This window comes from Schistocerca gregaria, chromosome 3, assembly GCF_023897955.1.
Source record: "Schistocerca gregaria isolate iqSchGreg1 chromosome 3, iqSchGreg1.2, whole genome shotgun sequence".
In the NCBI taxonomy this organism is placed as follows: domain Eukaryota; kingdom Metazoa; phylum Arthropoda; class Insecta; order Orthoptera; family Acrididae; genus Schistocerca; species Schistocerca gregaria.
The window spans coordinates 921,186,664-921,209,863 of record NC_064922.1 but is presented as its reverse complement, the minus strand read 5'-3'; the positions used below and the strand labels follow the sequence as shown (position 1 = coordinate 921,209,863).

The window sequence follows — 23,200 nt, the reverse complement described above, 5'->3', positions numbered from 1 at the left end:
CCCAGTACCTACTGCAACCTACATCCTTCTGAATCTGTTCAGTGTATTCCTCTCTTAATCTCCCTCTACGATTTTTACCCTCCGCGCTGCCCTCCAATACTAAACTGGTGATCCCTTGATGCCTCAGAATATGCCCTACCAATCGGCCCCTTCTTCTAGTTAAGTTGTGCCAGGTGAAAGATGATACCGCAAAAAGAAACATACACATTACCATTATTTACACGACGATTCTGATGGTGTAATCAGATTCTCAATATCTTCATGAGTTTAAAGTTTAGTAGGTGATGGTTAATTATACAAGTAACACCCAGCAACGAATTTCCAAAATCTAAACGCTTCATCCGATTTCATCGATCGACGTGTCTATAGAAAGCTATTAGTGTAAACCTAAATTGGTATGAATGACAGGCATGTAACTTAAATAGTTCACGGGTTATTGCAGTTAAAATTGGCTGACTACTGTTTATCGCGTCAGGCCATATGTACTCCACAGTACGAAAAAATGGTAGCACCATGCTTATTATATTTAGTCATCTATGTCTTTGTTTATATCCGATATATGGCATTCATAAAGAAACTGGTCAATTATTTACTGTGTTTTAGAAAGCACAGAGACGTTGGGCTACTGGTTTACTTTTGATTTCTATTCCTTTGATATATGTCTATTTAATTTGTTTATGTATTTAATAATGTGTTAGAGCGTGTTTATGGTCCAGCCGTGGGAAGAATTATTTAATTTCAAGTTATTTAAACGCAAATCCAGTATTTCGTCTACGTTTCAATATGTTGGAGACATGGAGGGAACGATACCCGTATGAATATCTGTTTGTGCCCGATTAGTATAACTCCTGCATGATACGTCGTTTTTTGCTCTTAGAGTATATTAATATACGTAAGAGACTAAAAAAAAAGACACTGACATTTATGGGAGAAGCTCCTTGGTATTAGAACTCTATTACTGGACCAGTAGGCAATCTTGATCAGTTAAGAAATCCATACACAAAAGTAATTACCGGACTCAAAAGGACGAAAATAACAATCAATTGAGGATGAGCGAGAGCGGTATCAGTGGTGACCTACGGCAGCAGAATGTGCCAGATTACCTCGGCTGCAGCATGGAGGCGTTCGTGGACGAGACGGAGTCGTAACTACTATTCGCCATCGTAACGCCGGAAGATTCGACCATCGCAATTTGCAAGCAACTAGATCATTAATTGGTTCTCCGACTAATCTGCAGTATCATAGTGCTCTTTCTGGTACTGATCTCAAGATGGCGCTTGATCGGTAGGACCACGTGATCTGAAGAGTGTAGCAGCCGTGAAAATGCTTCTTCACAGCAGCAGAACTGGGGTTCCTCTGACGCAGAGCTCTTGCTGTGGAGGTTATTTAAAACTCCAGGTTTCAAAGAAAACGGCCGACTGCACAAAGAACAATGCTTTACGTTGTACACCTGACTGTGCCCCTATGCACTGCTTCGGAGAGGTCCCTTAGTTGTGTTCTGTTGCATCACACCGACTTCGTCTAACGGCCAGAACCGCTTATCTGGCACCTACCTGGCGGAGGACGGTTCAGGCTTACCGCAGAGGGCTCTCTGTTTACTTTCGTGTAAGGCTATGTTGTTTCTGTAGTCCGATGACTTGTTTGATACAGCTTTTCAGATGATAGTCTATGCTTTTCATGGCTCTTTCTTTCTGCATAACCACTGAAACGTACACCAATTTGAATCTGCTTACTATATTCAAGTCATGATCTCCTTCTGGACTTTTTACCCTCCCTCAAACTTCTTTCTTTTACCAATGTGGCCACTGAATGATGTTCAGGATATATGCTGTCATCTGATCACTTCCCTCAGTCAAGGTGTAGCACTAATTTCGTTTTTCCCAGTTCGATCCAGTAATCTCTCATTAGATCTATACATTTAAATATCAACATTTCTTCGGCAGGAACACATTTCCAAATTATCTGTTCTCTTCTTGGCTGACCTGGTTGTACAACCCCACATTACAGGCAAAAAACTACAGAAAATACCTCCTGACACTTAATTTTATATTCAGTCTTAAAATATTTCATCTTCATGAATGCATTTCTTGGTATTGCCTATTTGTATTTTACATCCTCCATAAATCGTTTTGCTGGCCAAATGACAAAACTCATCAGGCAATTTTATTTTCTTATTTTACATTGTAATCCCTTTAAAATCGCCTGATTTAATTCAACTGCACTCGACCACTGTTGTTTTACTGTTGTTCAAGTTCATCTCAAAATCTCTTTTCAAGGCAGTGTCTAGCTAGTTCAACTGGTCTTCTAGGTCCTTTACCGTCTCTGCCTGACTTTTAGTACCATCTGAACTCAAATTCCCCTCCCCGGTTTCTTATGGGCTTCCTGCACTACTTCATCAGTATGCAGACTAATATCGCGTATAGACTATAACACTGCCTCATTCCCTTCTCATTTGTTATCTCCATTTCATGTCCTTCCACTTTCATAACTGCAGTGTGGTTTCTGTACAAGCTGAAAATAACGTTCCATTCTCTGTGTTTTATTTCTGATAAGTTCCGAATTCAAAACCTTGAGTTCGTTTTAACCTTGTTAAAAGCGTTCTCCAAATCTACTGCTGCTGTAAATGTAGGTTCCCCTTTCTGCAATCTATCAGTATACGTCGTAATATCAATATTCCTTCGCGTGACATTCGCTCGCGTGACCTTACGCTACTCCAAAACCTCGCGTGTTCCTACATTCCTCCGAAACTGTTCCACTCCAGTCCAGTTTCTGTCAGCTGCTCCATTCAAGGTGCACAACATAGGAAACTCATTACTGTCCACAGAAACGACCACACAAGAGTTATTTGTTGTGAGTGTTTCATGTAGCTTGAAATCAATACAATGTTTGCTGAAGTTCTACATAGAGATCTATTTATCATATATTTCTGCCAGAGTCCATAGGTCATTTATTTATTTATTTATTTATTTTTTTTGGTCATCAGTCTACTGACCGGTTTGATGCGGCCCGCCACGAATTCCTTTCCTGTGCTTACCTCTTCATCTCAGAGTAGCACTAGCAACTTACGTCCTCAATTATTTGCTTGACGTATTCCAATCTCTGTCTTCCTCTACAGTTTTTGCCCTCTACAGCTCCCTCTAGTACCATGGAAGTCATTCCCTCATGTCTTAGCAGATGTCCTATCATCCTGTCCCTTCTCCTTATCTGTGTTTACCACATATTCCTTTCCTCTCCGATTCTACGCAGAACGTCCTCATTCCTTACCTTATCAGTCCACCTAATTTTCAACACTCGTCTATAGCACCACATCTCAAATGCTTCGATTCTCTTCTGTTCCGGTTTTCCCACAGTCCATGTTTCACTACCATACAATGCCGTACTCCAGACGTACATTCTTAGAAATTTCTTCCTCAAATTAAGGCCGGTATTTGATATTAGTAGACTTCTCTTGGCCAGAAATGCCTTTTTTGCCATAGCGAGGCTGCTTTTGATATCCTCCTTGCTCTGTCCGTGTTTGGTTACTGCCTAGGGAGCAGAATTCCTTAACTTCATTGACTTCGTGGCCATCAATCCTGATGTTAAGTTTCTCGCTGTTCTCATTTCTACTAGTTCTCATTATCTTCGTCTTTCTCAGATTTACTCTCAACCCATACTGTGTACTCATTAGACTGTTCGTTTCGTTCAGCAGATCATTTAATTCTTCTTCACTTTCACTCAGGATAGCAATGTCATCAGCGTATCGTATCATTGATATCCTTTCACCTTGTATTTTAATTCCACTCCTGAACATTTCTTTTATTTCCATCATTTCTTCCTCGATGTACGGATTGAAGAGTAGGGACGAAAGGCTACAGCCTTGTCTTACTCCCTTCTTAATACGAGCACTTCGTTCTTGATCGTCCACTCTTATTATTCCCTCTTGGTTGTTATACATATTGTATATGTCCCGTCTCTCCCTATAGCTTACCCCAACATTTTTCAGAATTTTGAACAGCTTGCACCATTTTATATTGTCGAACGCTTTTTCCAGGTCGACAAATCATATGAACGTGTCTTCATTTTTCTGTAGCCTTGCTTCCTTTATTAGCCGTAACGTCAGAACTGCCTCTCTCGTGCCTTTAATTTTCCTAAAGCCAAACTGATCGTCACCTAGCGCATTCTCAATTTTCTTTTCCATTCTTCTGTATATTATTCTTGTAAGCAGCTTCGATACATGAGTTGTTAAGCTGATTGTGCGATAATTCTTGCACTTGTCAGCTCTTGCCGTCTTCGGAATTGTGTGGATGATGCTTTCCCGAAAGTCAGATGGTATGTCGCCAGACTCATATATTCTACACACCAACGTGAATAGTCGTTTTGTTGCCACTTCCCCTAATGATTTTAGAAATTCTGATGGAATGTTATCTATTCCTTCTGCCTTATTTGACCGTAAGTCCTCCAAATCTCTTTTAAATTCCGATTCTAATACTGGCTCCCCATTTTTTCTAAATCGACTCCGGTTTCTTCTTCTATCACATCAGACAAATCTTCACCCTCATAGAGGCTTTCAATGTATTCTTTCCACCTATCTGCATTTACCAGTGGAATTCCCGTGCACTCTTAATGTTACCACCGTTGCTTTTAATGTCACCAAAGGTTGTTTTGACTTTCCGGTATGCTGAGTCTGTCCTTCCGACAATCATATCTTTTTCGATGTCTTCACATTTTTACTGCAGCCATTTCGTCTTAGCTTCCCTGCACTTCCTATTTATTTAATTCCTCAGCGACTTGTATTTCTGTATTCCGTATTTTCCCGGAACATTTTTGTACTTCCTCCTTTCATCAGTCAACAAGTATTTCTTCTGTTACCCATGGTTTCTTCGCAGCTACCTGCTTTGTAGCTATGTTTTCCTTCCCAACTTCTGTGATGACTCTTTTTAGAGACGTCCATTCCTCTTCAACTGTGTTGCCTACTGCGCTATTTCTTATTGCTGTATCTATAGCGTTAGAGAACTTCAAACGTATCTCGTCATTCCTTAGAACTTCCGTATCCCCTTCCTGACTAATGCCTTGAACTTCAGCCTACTCTTCATCACTACTATATTGTGATCTGAGTCTATATCTGCTCCTGGTTACGCCTTCCAATACAGTATATAATTTCGGAATCTCTGTCTGACCATGATGTAATGTAATTGAAATCTTCCCGTATCTCCCGACCTTTTCCAAGTATACCTCCTCCTCTTGTGATTCTTGAACAGGGTATTCGCCATTACTAGCTGAAACTTGTTACAGAACTCAATTAGTCTTTCTCCTCTTTCATTCCTTGTCCCAAGCCCATATTCTCCTGTAACCTTTTCTTCTACCCCTTCCCCTACAACTGCGTTCCAGTCGCCCATGACTATTAGATTTTCGTTCCCCTTTACATACTGCATTACCCTTTCAATATCCTTGTACACTTTCTCTATCTCTTCATCTTCAGCTTGCGACGTCTGCATGTATACCTGAACTATCGTTGTCGGTGTTGGTCTGCTGTCGATTCTGATTAGAACAACCCGGTCACTGAACTGTTCACAGTAACAGACCCTCTGCCCTACCTTTCTTTTGCCAATGGAGAGATCATCATGACACTTCTTCAACTACTGGCCACATGTCCTGTGGATACACGTTACGTGTCTTTAATGCAGTGGTTTCCATTGCCTTCTACATTTTCATGTCGTTGATCATTGCTGATTCTTCCGCCTTTAGGGGCAATTTCCCACCCCTAGGACAAGAGAGTGCCCTGAACCTCTATGCTCTCCTCCGCCCTCTTTGACAAGTCCGTTGGCAGAATGAGGCTGACTTCTTATGCCCGAAGGCTTCGGCAGCCAACGCTGGTTATTTATCGAAATTTAGGCAGTGGCGGGGATCGAACCGGGGACCAGAGACGTTTTGATTATGAATCAAATACGCTACCCCCTTTTTTTATCCTTTTTTTAAGACGCTACCCCTTTTTTTCTTTATTTTTTTTGTTTTTTGACGCTACCCCCTTTTTTAGTAATTTCCCTTAAAAAGCCCCTTAGGAAAATGGAACTAAAAAAACTCCTAAGTTCCACCGCCACTTTTCATCCTATAACAAAAAATCTGATCCACTTCAGGCGTTGGCTCCTGAGTAAACCCACCCCAGAGAGCTGCCTATATATCAGGGGAAATATGGGAAATCAAGGTTAGGGCTATCCTTTGCCACTTTTTTTTGTTACGTTATTACATTTAGGCCACTTTTTTTGTTACATGATTACATTTAGGGAACGTGTACAAATGAGAGTTCTAGTAACTAAGTGTTACAAGTAACTGTTACAACAACAAAGTGGCATAAAGAGTAATCCAGAAATTAAAAAAAACATAAATCACTGATGTAATTCCAACAAAAAGGTTCTTCAATAATGTAACTGGTTCCACTTGGAGCCTCGTCATCGTCATCTGATATCTCCAATTGCGCCTTTGAAGGGCATCTGCAACGGAGGCATTCAGCTTCGCTAGTGCCTCAAGGAAAACAGCTTCCTTGCAGCAGCTTGTCTCTTCCTTCGCTCATGGCTGACAAGGCAGAACGTTCAGCCGTTTGTGTGATGCGGTACAGAACATTAACCGCAGCTCGGCACTCCCCAGCTGAGTGGGGGGTTAACGAAAACACTGCGTAAATAATTTGCGAAGAGCGTACGGTATTTCGGTGTGCGTTCGAGGGCATTGTGAGCATTTTGCAGGAACCACCAGTAATCAAGCTGCTCTTTCTCTCCGTCGCGAAAGATGTAGGCGACGGTAAGTCCTTTTAACCATGTAAGCGCATGATATTTTGCAGCCGGAAAGTAAGTTCCATCGGGACAGAGTAGGGTCTGAGGATTAATCATATCAGGTGTGACCCGGAGGTAACAAGCCAATATCTTCTGTGTTAGTCGCCAAACTCCGGACGACGATGCGCAAGTAAAACGATGTTCATCAGTATCCAAAAGGTGACAATCTGGGCAATTAGGAGAGTCTGCCATTCCAATAGTGTGAAGTCGCTGTAGTGTGGCATATTTTTTGTTGGCGATTTGATACCACTTCGAACGCAACGTGGAGGACAGAAAGTTGTGGTGTATCGTTTTCCACACTTTTGGCCAACCCCTAGACCACGGGTTACGGTCGTTTATGCCTAATCCGAAACAGTCTCTAGACTCTCAGCTCGGCGTATTTGTCATGCGTCTCGATAATTTCCATGTATAGCATGCAGGATCGACATATCACAGGCCACCACCTCGTTACAGCGAAGTATTGTGCTTGTTTTGGTGTGCGTCTCTGTTTTACATCACACATTTCAAGTTGTCAATGAATTCAACCTGTTACTTGTTTAAATATCTGTGAGTTAAAAAGTATGATAAATCAAACTCCACGGTTACGTGGGCAGTGTTAAATAGCTAATTGGAGTCCACTGGTTTTTGAACGTTTACTTTCACACCCTAATGGACGAGGTTGGTTGTCTGAGGCAGATGGCATCTAATTGCGTGAGAGTCTGAGGGGTTATCAAGTAACAGTATTCGAAAATAATTTCCGGTCCCAAAATGAAAACTATAAACAAGGCCTAGCCCCAAAAAAGCCACGATCTGAACTGAGGGATTGCCGTTACATCCTAATTTTTTTCTCAGTCAGTATGTCACAAACAAACGTATGAAGTCCCAAAGTATTTCACAGTCTACGCGGAGGAGAAATTTTGGTAGCATGCATAGCAGTATATCTCTATAGTATATATAGTAATCTCCAGTTTCAATATTTGGTGGCATACATACACATTATATTGACAGCATTTTACTCTGTCTTTATTCATCAATTGCAGTGCTTCTTTTCTCCATAGGAAGTGATATGAGGGTCCAAAAATCATGAGACAGCACTGGATGTGGTATTTGGTATCGGCTGCTTTGGGACGTATATTTTTTCGCACAGTCCTCGTAGGAATGGGTTCCTGAGGTGCCTCATCCAAATAGGTGGATCTGTGACTTCAAAGACGATGATCAAGGCGTTGGGCCGGCCATTGTGTCCTAGGGGTTCTAGGCGCTTCAGTCCCGATCCGCGCTGCTGCTACGGTCGCTGGTTCGAATCCTGCCTCGGGCATGGATGTGTGTGATGTCCTTAGGTTAGTTAGGTTTAGGTACTTCTAAGTCTAGGGGACTCGTGACCTCAGATGCTAAGTCCCATAGGGTTTAGAGCCATTTGAACGCCGTTGAGTCATTCTAGACGCCGACTTACGCGTGTACAAACACACTCTGTCCCAGACCGATCCATCGTAGACACTGTTATCCTAACAAACCCGAATTCATATGTTACTTCCGACATGCTACGAGTCGTCAGTTTTACATCGATTATCATCACATGTTCGAAGTTTGTTGTGACGTGCTGTCATATTCGCTACACACCTGTCTGCAACAGACTGTACAAGTATCATGTCTACACTGGCGCCACATGCCGCATCTAGCCACATCATTCGGGCGCCATACACGACAAATTTTGAAATACCGGGTGATCAAAAAGTCAGTATAAATTTGAAAACTTAATAAACCACGGAATAATGTAGATAGAGAGGTAAAAATTGACACGTAAGCTTGGAATGGCATGTGGTTTTATTAGAACAAAAAAAAGTATTGCTAGATGCGTGGAAGATCTCTTGCGCGCGTCGTTTGGTGATGATCGTGTGCTCAGCCGCCACTGTCGTCATGCTTAGCCTCCAAGGTCCCCAGACCTCAGTCCGAACTGTTATAGGCTTTGGGGTTACCAGAAGTCACAAGTGTATCGTGATCGGCCGACATCTCTAGAGATGCTAAAAGACAACATCCGACGCCAATGCCTCACCATAACTCCGGACATGCTTCGCACTGCTGTTCACAACATTATTCCTCGGCTACAGCTAATGTTAAGGAATGATGGTGGACATATTGAGCATTTCCTGTAAAGAACATCATCTTTGCTAGCGACCTTTTACCAGCTACAGCTCATTAATATGCGGCAAGACTGGAGAGTGATAGAGAAGGCTACTCACCACAGGTACTGACGATTGTCACAGGTACTGACCGACCCACCGCTGATGTTCTGCGACGAGCCGACGTCCGGTCTGGACTCGTTCATGGCGCTGACTGTGCTGTCAACGCTGAAGCAGATGGCGGCTAAGGGCAAGACCGTGGTAGCCACCGTGCACCAGCCCTCCTCCGAGATGTACGCCCTCTTTGACCGGCTGCTGCTGCTCGCCGAGGGCCGCGTCGCTTTCCAGGGCACTCCTGCCGAGGCGCTCGCTTTCTTCGCCAGGTAATCATGAAACATATATCTTTTCTGTTCTGTTCAAATAAACTGCCTGACTCTATCATTTACTTTGGTGAATATTGTTCTCATGCCTTGACTGGCTACAGACAATGCTTGTCGTCTACAAAAATACACTACTGGCCATTAAAATCGCTACACCAAGAAGAAATGCAGATGATAAACGGCTATTCATTGGACAAATATAATACACCAGAACTGTCGCGTGATTGCATTTTCAAGCAGTTTGGATGCATAGATCCTGAGAAATCAGTGCCCAAAACAACAACCCCTGGCCGTAATAACGGCCTTGATACGCCTGGGAATTGTGTCAGAGCTTGGATGGCGTGTACACATACAGCTGCCCATGCAGCTTCAACACGATACCACAGTTCATCAAGAGTAGTGACTGGCGTATTGTGGATAGCCAGTTGCTCGGCCACCATTGACCAGAAGTTTTCAATTGGTGAGAGATCTAGAGAATGTGCTAGCCAGGGCAGCAGTCGAACATTTTCTGTATCCAGAAAGGTCCGTACAGAACCTGCAACATGCGGTTGTGCATTATCCTGATGAAATGTAGGGTTTCGCTGGGATCGAACGAAGGGTAGAGCCACGGGTCGTAACACATCTGAAACTGTTCAAAGTGCCGTCAACGTGAATAAGAGGTGACTGAGACATGTAACCAATGCCACCCCATACCATCACGCCGGGTGATACGCCACTATGGCGATGACGAATACACACTTCCAATATGCGTTCACCGCGATGTCACCAAACAGGGATGCGACCATCACGGTGCCGTAAACGGAACTGGGATTCTTCCGAAAAAATGATGTTTCGCCATTCGTGCACCCAGGTTCGTCGTTGAGTACACCATCGCATGCGCTCCTGTCTGTGATGCAGCGTCAAGAGTAACCGCAACCATGGTCTCCGAGTTGATAGTCCATGATGCTGCAAACGTCATCGAACTGTTTTTGCAGATTGTTGTTGTCTTGCAAACTTCCCCATGTGTTGACTCAGGGATCGTAGCGTGGCTGCAGGATCCGTTACAGCCATGCGGATAGAATGCCTGTCATCTCGACTGCTAGTGATACGATGCCGTTGGGATCCAGCACGGCGTTCCGTATTACCCTCCTGAATCCACCGATTCCATATCCAGCTAACAATCGTTGGATCTCGACCAACACGAGCTGCAATGCCGCGATACGATAAACCGCAATCGCGATAGGCTACAATCCGACCTTCATCATAGTCGGAAACGTGATGGTACGCATTTCTCCTCCTTACACGAGGCATCACAACAACGTTTAGGCGGGCAACGCCGGTCAACTGCTGTTTGTGTATGAGAAATCGGTTGGAAACTTTCCTCATGTCAACTCGTTGTACGTGTCGCCACCGGTGCCAACCTTGTGTGAATGCTCTGTGATTATCACAGCATCTTCTTCCTGTTGGTTAAATTTCGGGTCTGTCGCACGTCATCTTCGTGGTGTAGCATTTTTAATGGCCAGTAGTGTAATTTCGTGAATCAGATTCACGTGGCTTACTAGGAAAATAAGTTACGATTGGTCACGAAATGGAAACCACTGTGAAGATCCGATGAAGTTATGCACAGGTATATTGAACTGTGACTGTGGTATGCTCATCGACTGCGGCACGTGTCTCTTTTCAATTCTCATCGCACAGTGAACACACAAAAATGCATAGAAAATAGTATCTTCCGCCAAGTATGAGGACTTGGCCTCGTGAGAGATTTAGCCTGGTGTCGTAGAACCGACATAACTTAACTGTCCTGCATTTCGTTCTCCATGAAACTTGTCAGACGCACTCTGCAGGGACAATGAAGGTGCTCCTGCAGCCTTTTCTGATGGCAAGTGTTTGATCACTCACAACACAGCCCGTAATTGGCTCGTCCTAAGTTTCACATCTGCTCGCATGAACCGCTGGCTTCGAAGACATTTTTGCACACATAGCGAGCTGTAGACGAGCCTACAGAATTGGCGGAAAGAAGAGGAAAGTTGGTACAACGTTACGACAGATACCTAAGTCGCAGCTGCATCTACGTAGAGAATTAGCTGTAACGTGTAGCTTACTATTGAAAATAAAACTGTTCTGATTTTCATTGTGGTTTCCATTTCACGACTGATAGGAGTATTACTTTCCGAATTGCCCTCATATACGAGGGTTTCCCAAAAAGCAATGCACCGCATTTCTTTTTCTTTGTTACTCAGCCGAAAACAATGCTACGAATACGAAACGTTACATATGTGTTCTTTGAAGTCTACCAGCCACTGTGGCTGAGTGGTTCTAGGCACTTCAGTCTAGAACCGCGCTGCTGCTACGGTAGCAGGTTCGAATCCTGCCTCGGGCATGGATGTGTGTGATGTCCTTAGGTTAGTTAGGTTTAAGTAGTTCTAAGTTCTAGGGGACTGATGACCTCAGATGTTAAGTCCCATACGCTTAGAGCCATTTGAATCTTGTTTGCTTGATGTCTTCTGAGGATTAGACGGGCTGAGGAAAATGACATGGCGGATGCAGCAAAAGGTCCGTTGATGTGTCGGCCTCTACGCTCTTGCGCGGGCCTTCTGAACATGCCTGCATTCTGCAGGTCAGGCTAAGTCCAGCTGACCTTGACCGGTGCGCCTGCAGAACTGGAGCGATGACACGCATAGTGGTGCTACGTTGGGGGTTGGCCAAGTTGCAGGAGATCCCGGAAACACGCTGGATGCCACACACTAGGATGACTTTTATATCAACAACCGACAAAGTTTGAAAACTGGAATTTTTTGGGGTCTCCATCTCGCCAGTTCGTTGACTCAGGCAGTATACAGACTTGTTGTGCATTCGTATGTGAAATGGCCTCTTGTTGGGTTGCATGGGAAACTGAGGACAGTCATACAAACCACTGAGGATCCAGTCTACCAAATACGAACATCACAAGTGTGAATCGCCACTTCGTACACCAAGAACATTGTTATCTCCACCTGTTATATGAAAATAAGTACTGAACGCCCTGCCACATTTTGTGTCATGCTGTACCGTTGGTCGGATAATACCAGCAGCTGGAGAAGGGAATTAGCTTTCCATGCAGAGGGTGGTGTTAACACCACAGAGTTGGGTTTGGAGTGATACCATGAGCGGTAAGCTCATACTGATGATGAATGGCGACCCGTTGTATTCAACACTAAATCGTGTTTCTGCGTTATCCCAGATGAGCATCATCGGTAGCCACCTGGAGAGAAGCACCACCGTTCCAGTGTGCTAGAGAAGCACACTGGTACTACTCTTGACGTCGTGGTGTGGAGAAACACCAGGTATTGCCTCAGGACACAGCTGGTAGATCATGGTAAAGGAATCCGCCACTGCTGTAAAATACTTTTATTGACCAAGGTCTTACATGACAGATGTCGTGATGGATTACAATAGTCCACAGTTTCGATTGTGTAAGACTTCGGTTAATAAAAGCGTAGTACAACTGTGTCGGATTTGATTAACATGAACCTTTTGCAGAACAATTGGATATGTCCCACAAAAAAATTACAGCTGGTAGTGATTGAGGGAGTTCTGACGGCACGGACATCTTGTGTGATCACGTGTTCTGAACAATGGGGCAGTATTGTGATGCAATTTTTCAACAGAACAATGATTCTCCACACATGGAACATAGATCTATGACCTTTCTTCTTGATGCTGAGATGTTCCTGTAGTCGACAAGTTTCCCGTGTTTGGCCCAGATAGAAAATGTTTGGGTCCAGCTCGGACGTCAGCTCCATCACAAAGCCAAGATCCAAGATATCAAGAACCAGTTATAACAGTTGTGGGCTATGTCGAATTCATACAATGGCTGTATGAGACCCTCCCCCACCAACAAAGTACATTCATGTAGGGCAAAGATGGTGCAAAGTCACATTGATAAGTAGGCTCGTATTGCTACGTTCTTTGTAAATGCCACGCGATTTTGTAATCAATAAAATAGCATCACATACCCTTCCGACATGTGAAAGTTCATGTCGCCCCCTCTTTCCCTTCTAGAAGGTTCACTTCTTTTGTCAGGCAGTGTATATTACAAGAGAATAAGTTCTCAGATAAGAAATTGAATAGCCATGTCCTACTTCACCAAGTATGTGGCATGTCCGTATAATAAAATGCGTTGTCAAATGATTTATTTATTTCCTTATTTACTCATCAAGTTCCGTCGGACCAAATTGAGGAGCAAATCTCCAAGATTATGGAACGTGTCAGTACATGAAATACAACATAAACGTAATAACAGATAAAAATAAATGTTCATGAACCTTAAAAAAGTCAGTTCATCAGTTTAAGTAAAAGCTCTCAGCAGTGCAATAAAAATCAGTTTAATTTTTCAAAGAACTCCTCGACAGAATAAAAGGAGTGACCCAGGAGGAAACTCTTCAATATCGATTTGAAAGCGCGTGGATCTTTGCTAAGATTTTAGAATTCGAGTGGCAGCTTATTGAAAATAGATGCAGCAGTATACTGCACACCTTTTTGCACAAGAGTTAAGGAAGTCCGATCCAAATGCAGGTTTGATTTCTGCCGAGTATTAACCTAGTGAAAGTTACTTATTCTTTGGAGTAAACTAATATTGGTAACAAGAAACGACAATAAGGAATATACGTATTGAGAAGCCAATGTCAAAATACCCATACCTCAAGAACAGAGGTCGACAATAGGTTCGTGAATTATCACCACTTATTGCCAGAACCGTCCGTTTCTGAGCCAAAAATTTTCTTTTAGAATGGGAAGAGTTACCCCAAAATATAATATCATATGACAATAGCGAATGAAAATAAGTAAAGTAGACTAATTTTCGTGTCGAACAATCACTCACTTCTGATACCGTTCGAATAGCAAAAATGGCACTATTAATTCTTTGAACAAGATCCTGAACGTGGGCTTTCCACGACAGCTTACTATCCATCTGAACACCTAGAAATTTGAACTGTTCAGTTTCACTAATCATATGCCTGTTCTGTGAATTTAAATGTCAGTTTTTGTTGAATTGTGTGTTAGAAACTATAAAAACTGAGTCTTACTGTAATTTTGCGTTAGTTTGTTTTCTACAAGCCATGAACTGAGGTCATGTACTGCACTATTTGAAGCCTAGTCATTGTTGCACACAACATCCTTTACTACCAAGCTAGTGTCATCAGCAAACAGAAATACTTTAGAGTTACCCGTAATACTGGAGGGCATATCATTAATGTAAATAAGGAACAGGTGTGGCCCCAACACTGATCCCTGGGGCACCCTCCACTTGACAGTACCCCACATCACAGCCGTTATCAACATTGTGAATAACCTTTTGCTGCCTGATGCTAAAGTAAGAGGTGAACCAATTATGAGCTACTCCCCGTATTCCGTAATGGTCCAACTTCTGGCGCAATACTTTCTGATCAACACAATCAAATGCCTTAGTTAAATCAAAAAATATCCCAAGCATTCGAAACCTTTTGTTTAATCCATCCAGTACCTCAGATAGAAAAGAGAACGACCCTCACATTGTCTCCCAAATCCAATCTGGGATCCCGCCAAAGTATGTCTGCATACATTTCCAGGTTCTTTCTCTCGATGCGCAAAGAACTTCCACCTTTCGGCGCCAGAGATCATGTCGGAAATTCGATTTCGTGCTGCTGAGTTAACTGATACAGTCACCAGGCGATCGCTGTCAATTTACATAAGCAGAAATAGCACTAAACTGGCGGAAATGCACACCTTTCAACAGCACAACAGTACAAACGTGTTCTGATTACATCTATAGAGACACCACTCAATAACTGTTAACCAATATTTCGACTATTTAGTCACAGTACAATCTGACGCTATGACTTTGTTTTGCATCTAATATAATTACGTGACTATGTTAAAAGGAGCAGGGAGTTGTGTATATAAAGAATCATGCTAGAGTTTATGTGACACCTCTGGATAATTCCATCAAAGAATATACAGCCTACAGCTGCAGGTTTACTTTATCGTTTACCTACGTTAGTCACACGACGAGGCCCATACAACGGGCTTAAAGTGAATTTGCTACAGCTTGTGTAACAGAAGTGACAAAACCTTATGGTTATGCATGAAGTTTATAAAATTGACTTAGGAGATGGCTTGTTTTACGCTAACATTTCAATAATACTTTATGTTCTGAAGAAGAAGTTATTACTAACGTTGAAACCTAGGTAAACGATAAAGTTAACCTGCAACTGCAGGCTGTATATCCTTATATAAACAATATCAGTAGCTGTCGCAGCATAAAAAGGTACAAAAAATATCCATCAAAGAAGCTTATAGGTCAGCAGAATCGGAGACATTACAAGAATTGACAATACCTAATGAATTTCAAAAGATCAATTTTTGATTTTGTTAGACGCTGTTAGACACTGTTAGTCACTGTGACCATATTTGATGAACGTTTCGAACGAGTTTCTTTGGTTTGTTTGTTATTAAACTGTCGAATGACTCTTTCTATATGATTTCCAAATCGTGAGTGAACTCGAGCACATTGGTCTTCGGAGAGCATCCAATGAGGCAAAGTCACTGCAATCAAAATATATGGCAGTCCTCTAAGATCCCTTCTCCTCTGCATCATATAGGGGTTTGAAGCTGAAATTTATGTCAAATAGTAAGGTTTACGGTCCTCGGTGGTGTACAAAAATTAAGTTTCTTAGTCTTCTAAATCAAAAGATACTGACATTTATGATACATTTTGACAGTCGCAAACTCACTCATCAGAACCAGTAGGTGAAATTTCTGCATACATAATGAAATTTGTGGGGAATGTCAAAGGCCGAGTCCTGCTCGCACTACTCCGCGTGTTTTTCGTGATTGTGATAGCGTCATCACTATGTTCAGCATATGGTCACATCATTTTGTGTACTTCCTGTGGAATTTTACCGCTTGATGTTCTAATTCTACGAATAAGTACTCATATTAAAAACAGTCTACCAGTTCGTATTTCAAGTAATCCTGGGAGTTGTTGGTAAGTAAAAATTGCCCCCCCCCCCCCGCTTATCAATTATATAGTCTACCATTCATAATCAACTAACTTCCCTCTGACTTTGCAGAGCCATTTTCTACCAAGTAACCTAGAACAAACCACCTGGAACATTCTTCTTTCCCTCTGTATCAATCGTCTAACGTGCGAGTATTGCTATCCTTTCAAGGTAGTGTACGTTCTTCACTAAGGCCAGGTTCTCATTGAAATGAGCCAAAAATGGGCCATGTTTGCATTTCTTTCTTTTTTTTTTTTGATACAATGGAGAGACATGTAAAGGATCTGTTTGGAGATCATACTCAGAACATTACTTAGATTTTCGAAGGGAAAAAAAGACCTTACCGTAATTAGGGAATTGATAAAGGAAATGCAAGTTTAAAGTACGCACACGGCGTGGAGTGTAATTCCTCAGGAGTTACCTGAGATCAAAAATGGGTAACATATTACATTACATTAATGGTAGCTTATAACTAATCACAATGCAGTAACCTTACATTTAACGATATGGAGCTAACTCGAACTTTTAGTTCGATTTTTGATGGTCTGTTTCTCTCTTTATGGCTTTACAAAATTTTTTAATATTAACAAATGTCATATATAATGCATAAATGCTCCCAAGGGAAGTTTTTATCTTTTGTGTGTCAAAGGTAGAAGAGGATGAAAATTTTTTATTTTATATTGCACCCAGTTTTGACAAATAGTTTCTAGAGAAAAACCTCTTTAAGATTTATGGAAAACTTTTTATGTACTATATGTGCAATTTGCATAAAAACTACATGTTATTATACATTTCTGATGTCGCTTAAGACCAATCTGAAGTTCGGTTTCCGAAACTGAAAATGGCTAAAACCAATATGGCCGATAAACATTATTTTTTGACGAATTTCAATAAAATATGACAAAAAAGTATTTTCGTTAGTTTAGTCAGCAATTCTAACCCGCCGCTGTGGCCGAGCGGTTCTAGGCGCTTCAGTCCGGAACCACGCGGCTTCTACGCTCGCAGGTTCGAATCTTGCCTCGGGAATGGATGTGTGTGATGTCCTTAGGTTAGTTACGTTTAAGTAGTTCTAAGTATAGGTGACTGATGACCTCAGATGTTAAGTCCCATAGTGCTCAGAGCCATTTGAACCATATGAACCAGCAATTCGAGGACCGTATATCAACCCTTCCTGTAATTTTAATTGTTCCTTCAGACCAATTCCCTCGTTCCTCTGGTGGAGAGAGGCTGACCTGGCTGAGCTGGATTTGCTGCGTTCGGCAGCCTGCATTCGTTGTTCTTCAACTTAGTCGGCGAATTTATTTGCACTCATACTGCAATATAAATCATTTTGTGGACGTGCGTCACGGCACGACAAGTCTCTTACCTGAGCCGCGTGTGTCCGGCTGAGAGCGTCACACGGAAGCCGTAACATGTTTCGGACAATGGTTTCTAGAAATTTTCTAACGTACGGAATGAAAAACCATTTCATCCCAACATTCTAGACAGATATACCTTTCACAAAATGCAATAAAAAGTCGAATATTCCACCATTTTGAATGAAAACCTGCCCATAAATCCTGAATTTAGACTACTCAGTGTACTGGTGTTATTTATACTGCACCCACAAACAGAGGAGAAAAACACATCAAGTAATCTGTTTTACTCATGGTGAGAAATATCTGATAATTATTACTTTATCTCTTGAAAAATTTGAGCTATTACTTATTCGAGAGATTTTGTAGGATGTGAAAATGTGTCGCGAACTCGAAAACTTGCAATATAATTAAAATAGTTGGCAGCAATCAGAGAAAGCACGTCTAGCATTATTGAATCAATATTGAAAGTGAAATGGGCCCCTTAAGATACGTAATAATTACACTCTGCCACGATTCAGTAAGATCGCTGGCATACATGACTTGTGAAGATGTGAACGAGGAAATTAGGAAATTTGATAGAAGAGAGGATAATTATGTGTCTTCTCTACTCATAATCAACTGCAATATAGTGGTACGAAGAACCTTAGCACCTTATTCCAAAACCATGAAGCTGCACCGTGAAGAAAGAAACAGGGATTTTTGGGGGAGGAGGGGAAAGAAGACGAATTACAATGGGATAGAATTCGACACAAAGCTTTCCCAAAAACAGTCGCTAAATTCAATAACTTCATTTGAACTGGGTCCCTGCCACACAAACATGGATTCGTTCTGCGCAGAATACTTTGTCTTGTTCATTGGTGCTGTCTACGACAATGAAATCGTAACTTTCATCAAAGGTGGCGATTGCTCGTAACGAAGGCTGACACGATTATACAATAGGCGCTAAAATTAAGGGAAGCACTCACCAGAACCTAAACAGTTACAAACTTTACACAAATTTGGTATGACTCTGAAATTCATCACTCAGTTTCACTAACTTACTCAAGCCCTGAAGATTTCATTTAAAATTCTTTATCCAGTGGCACATAATGCTTGCGTGTTGAGTGCTGTTAATTTTTGAAACACACGAAGACTTTCAAGATAACAGGCACAAGTGCCGAAGTCATGTGGCTGTGTCTGAACGCAACAAAGAGCAATGTTAAGTCCGCCCTTTTCACAGTAAATGTAGAAGTATTACACCGCTAATAACAATAAAAAGTATAGGGATATCTATCTGGATAGCTCATAAAGATATAATAAGGGATAATAAAAGGAGAAAAATGAAAAGGATCCAAAACAGAATCCTTACAGGAAGCGATTCTGTAGATACCGTGTATCAATAAGTCCACCTATTTCATATGGAAAAGCTATACTGAGCTCGATATTGTTGCATGTTACTATGTTTTTGTTAGCGGTAATGTACTACCTAGAACAAAATTTGCAGTCTACAACAAAGTGTGCACTCATATGAATACTTCCTGGCAGATTAAAACTGTGTGCCGGACCGAGACTCAAAATCGGAGCCTTTGCCTTTCGCGGGCAAGCGCTCTACCGACTGAGCTACCGAAGCACGACTCAGGCCCCGTCCTCGCAGCTTTAATTCCGCCAGTACTTCATCTCCTACCTTCCAAACTTTACAGAAGCTCTCCTGCGGACCATGCAGAACTAGCACTCTTGAAAGAAAGGATATTTCGGAGACATGGCTTAGCCACAGCCTGGGGGATGTTTGTAGAATGAAATTTTCACTCTACAGCGGAGAGATTCTATATAAAATCTGGAAGGTAGGAGACGAGGTACTGGCGGAATTAAAGCTGTGAGGACGGGCCGTGAGTCGTGCTTGGATAGCTCAGTCTGTAGAGCGCTTGCCCGCGACATGCAAAGGTCCCGAGTTCGAGCCTCGGTCCGGCACACAGTTTTAATCTGCCAGGAAGTTTCAATGTACTATCTGTCCTTACCATTGGATGATAGGCTGTGTACATTCCTCCAGCAGATATTCTAGTTCATTTGACGTATGATTTGCTCGTGAACACATTTTTGATGTTCTTCCTTAAAAAGCCATTAATCTGTTTATGGTAGAGTTCCGATAGCGGTTCTTATTTATGTATCTGATCTTGAAAAAAATTGCGCTAATATGTTTAAAAATTCTTGGTATCGTTATGTCAGCTGACTGCTACCTGCGACCGTAGCAGCAGCGCGGTTCCAAACTGAAGTGCCAGTTTGGTATTATATAGTAAACCAAAGACAACATACTTTGATAGATGATAAAGGGAATCAAAGGTTTTGTTAGCTGCAAATGTTATTGATAAATAATTGAGTAAAGACATAAAAATGCATTTAAGATCAGCATTCTGCTAACATCCCAATGTATAATTTCAAATGTCATTGACCTTTAGTGGTAGTAACTCTGCGAGAATTTATACGACGGCTCGACAGCCAATTGATGTATCGTAAAGTAACAAATACGCAGTCAGTGGCTCATTCATTGTATAAAGGGAGGAAAAGCATCTATCAAGGCAAACTAATACTAAAGGGTAAATGAAAACGAACTAGTGTAGAAAATGTGATGTAATAACGCAAGCTGTGTTATTGCCAACGACGCATCTCGGTTACTGTGTATGTTAGTGCATCTGATCAGAACATTCGCGTGGTAGCAAGATGTTTTGTTTTGGGATATGCGCGTGTTATTTTAAACGTGGCGTCGCTTTCCTTCCCCCCCCCCCTCACCCCATCATCCCACCCACCCCTCCCATCAGCCAATCAAATGTACTGGCGTGGGGGTGGCGGGATGTGGCGCGGCCGGTCAGCCTGTTACTAACACTCGCTGGCCGCAAAGATTTATGGCAGCTGTCATTACGGCACTCTCCTGTGACCGACATAACGAACCGTCGCCCACGTTGCTCCGACCGCTTTTTTGAATTATTGTAATCGCGTGACGTGCTCTGGGCGAAATGTATACGTGCCTAGAAAGCCAGCTTTTAACTTTAGCTCGTACCTTGTTTATTTTTAGCTATCGAATTCGCTTGCCAATATTACAACTGTTTTGTTCACGTAGAAAATAGTTTTGGTGGTGACGTGTCCCATGTCCTTTATCATACTGCTAAACGAAACATATAAAAACATCTACAAAGCAGTAAAATGTAGATCCATTCTAAGTGCGTTTGCAGCCGCTATTTGCTCCTTGTTGATGTGACTTACACGGCTTCAGCAGTCTATCGTTATTGTGGCTGATTATAACGTCTACTATACAATAGCAGAAAGGTGAGCGAGGGGGCCGTGCTTCTCTATGATGATCATAAACTCTCTAAGACAATGTACAAATGCAAGTCATGAGCGTCGGGTCTGTTAAACGCGAACGATTCGTTCTGGTCCATCTCTTTCCGTGAATATCTGACGACGAATAGTTGCACCACCACGATTCGAACCAGGTGCCTCCGGGTTGAGAGCTACTCACTTGAAGATCATTGCACTCTTTTTGCGTTGGAAGAATGAAACATCCACATCATTTGTCATAGAGTGATTTGCGTTGTCATCCTTAGGAAATATACCATAATTATCAGACAATCTACGTCAATAAAAGGACAAAATAATGGTAACAGGCGTAGTCATTAAGAGGGAGATAGTACGATACGCAGCGTTTCTTGAGAAACAACTCTTAGCTCGCTCTCATAATGCTTCATTTGAACTCCACATGATGGTCTTGCAACCGCAAACACTCGATTTTGAGGATCCATTATAGTCACAATTACTAAGGATTCGTTTTAGACATGTGAATGTTGTCATTGCGGACAAAAGTGTTACGTGTATCTTTTTAAGTTTAATTTGTATCATATTTTTTGTTAATAATTAGATGTAAAGAAATTCATAAAAGAATATCAATCGCTGAAATAACTTTGATACAGCTCTCAAAAATTCTCTAGAAAATGGACTTCGCACTTCGAGTGACATTAGTTTCCGACGGGCTGCATATATATATATATATATATATATATATATATATATATATATATATATATATATATATATATGCAGCCCGTCGGAAATATATATATATATATATGTGTGTGTGATATTTAACACATATCTATCATTTTTATGAAAACATATCTAACTCTCCATTTGTTGCAAACTTTTTTGCTACTGAAACTGCAGTGCGTAACGGAATAAGTGGTCTAGAGGTAGCGTCTGTGATTCATGGTCAAAACGTCTTCCGTAATAGCTTCGAATCCCACCGCTGATTAAATTTTGATTAATAATCAGCATTGGCTGCCGCAGGATTCCGCCATAAGAAGTCACCCTCATTTTTCCAACGGCCTTGTCAAAGATGGTGGAGGAGCCGATAGAGGTTCAGGGCACTCTCTTGTCCTACGGGTGGGAAATTGTCCCTAAATGCGGAAGAATCAGCATTAAATACCCGTAATGTGTATCCACATGACATGTGGCCTGTATTTGAAGAAATGTAATAATGATTTCGTAAATGGAAAAAGATTCCGGAATAGTCCCCTATTCGAATCTCCGGAAGGCGAATGCCAAGGGGGACGTTACCATGAGAAAAAGATTAAATCATCAACGACAGGCTAACATTCCATGAGTCGGGGCTTGGAACGTCAGAAGCTTGAACTTGATAGGCAAACTAGATAATCTGAATAGGGAAATTCAAAGGGTAAATGTAGATATAGTAGAAGTGGAAAGAAGACAAGGATTTCTGGCCAGATGACTATAGAGTAACATCAATAGCAGCAGAAAATGTTATAAATAGAGTAGGATTTGTTATGAGTAGGATGGTCGGATAGAGAGTGTGTTCCTGTGAAAAGTTGTTCTTATCAGAATCTACAGCAAATCAATACCGACAACGATAGTGGAAGTATACATGCAGACGTCGTAAGCTGAAGATGAAGAGGCAGAGAAAGTGTATGAGGATACTGAAGGGGTAATACAATATGTAACGAGGCAAGAAAATCTAATAGTCATGGGAGACTGGAATGCAGTTGTAGGGGACGCAGTAGAAGAAAAGGTTACAGATGAATACGGGGTTGGGTCAAGGAATGAGAGAGAAGAAAGACTAATTGAGTTCTGTAACAAGTTTCAGTTAGTAATAGCGAACACTCCGTTCAAGAATCTCAAGAGGAGGAGGTATACTTGGAAAAGGCCCGTTGATACGGGAACATTTCCGTTGGATTATATAATGTTCAGACACAGATTCAGAAATCAGATACTGGATTGCAAGGCGAACCCAGGAGCAGACATAGACTCAGATCACAATATAGTAGTGATGGAGAGTAGGCTGAAGTTACAGGCATCAGTTAGGAAGAATCAATACATAAAGAAGTGGGATACGAAAGTACGAAGGAACGACGAGACACGGTTGAACTCTAAGACCATAAATACAGCAGTAAGGAATATCTCAGTAGACTATACAGTTGAAGAGGAATGGACATCTGTAAAAAGGGCCATCACAGAAGTTGGGAAGGAAAACATAAGTACTAATACGGTAACTGCGAAGAAACCATGGGTAACAGAAGAAAT

General features: G+C 41.8%; 1 protein-coding gene across 1 annotated transcript in view; it reads left to right on the top strand.

The window, feature by feature from the left end:
* LOC126355737 (protein white-like) overlaps positions 1-23,200 on the top strand; it is a 402,551-nt gene that overhangs the window by 240,774 nt on the left and 138,577 nt on the right. The window contains exon 6 of the mRNA XM_050006112.1: positions 9,044-9,282. Coding sequence (XP_049862069.1) covers positions 9,044-9,282 — 239 coding nt within the window. The remainder of the gene's footprint in view (positions 1-9,043; positions 9,283-23,200) is intronic.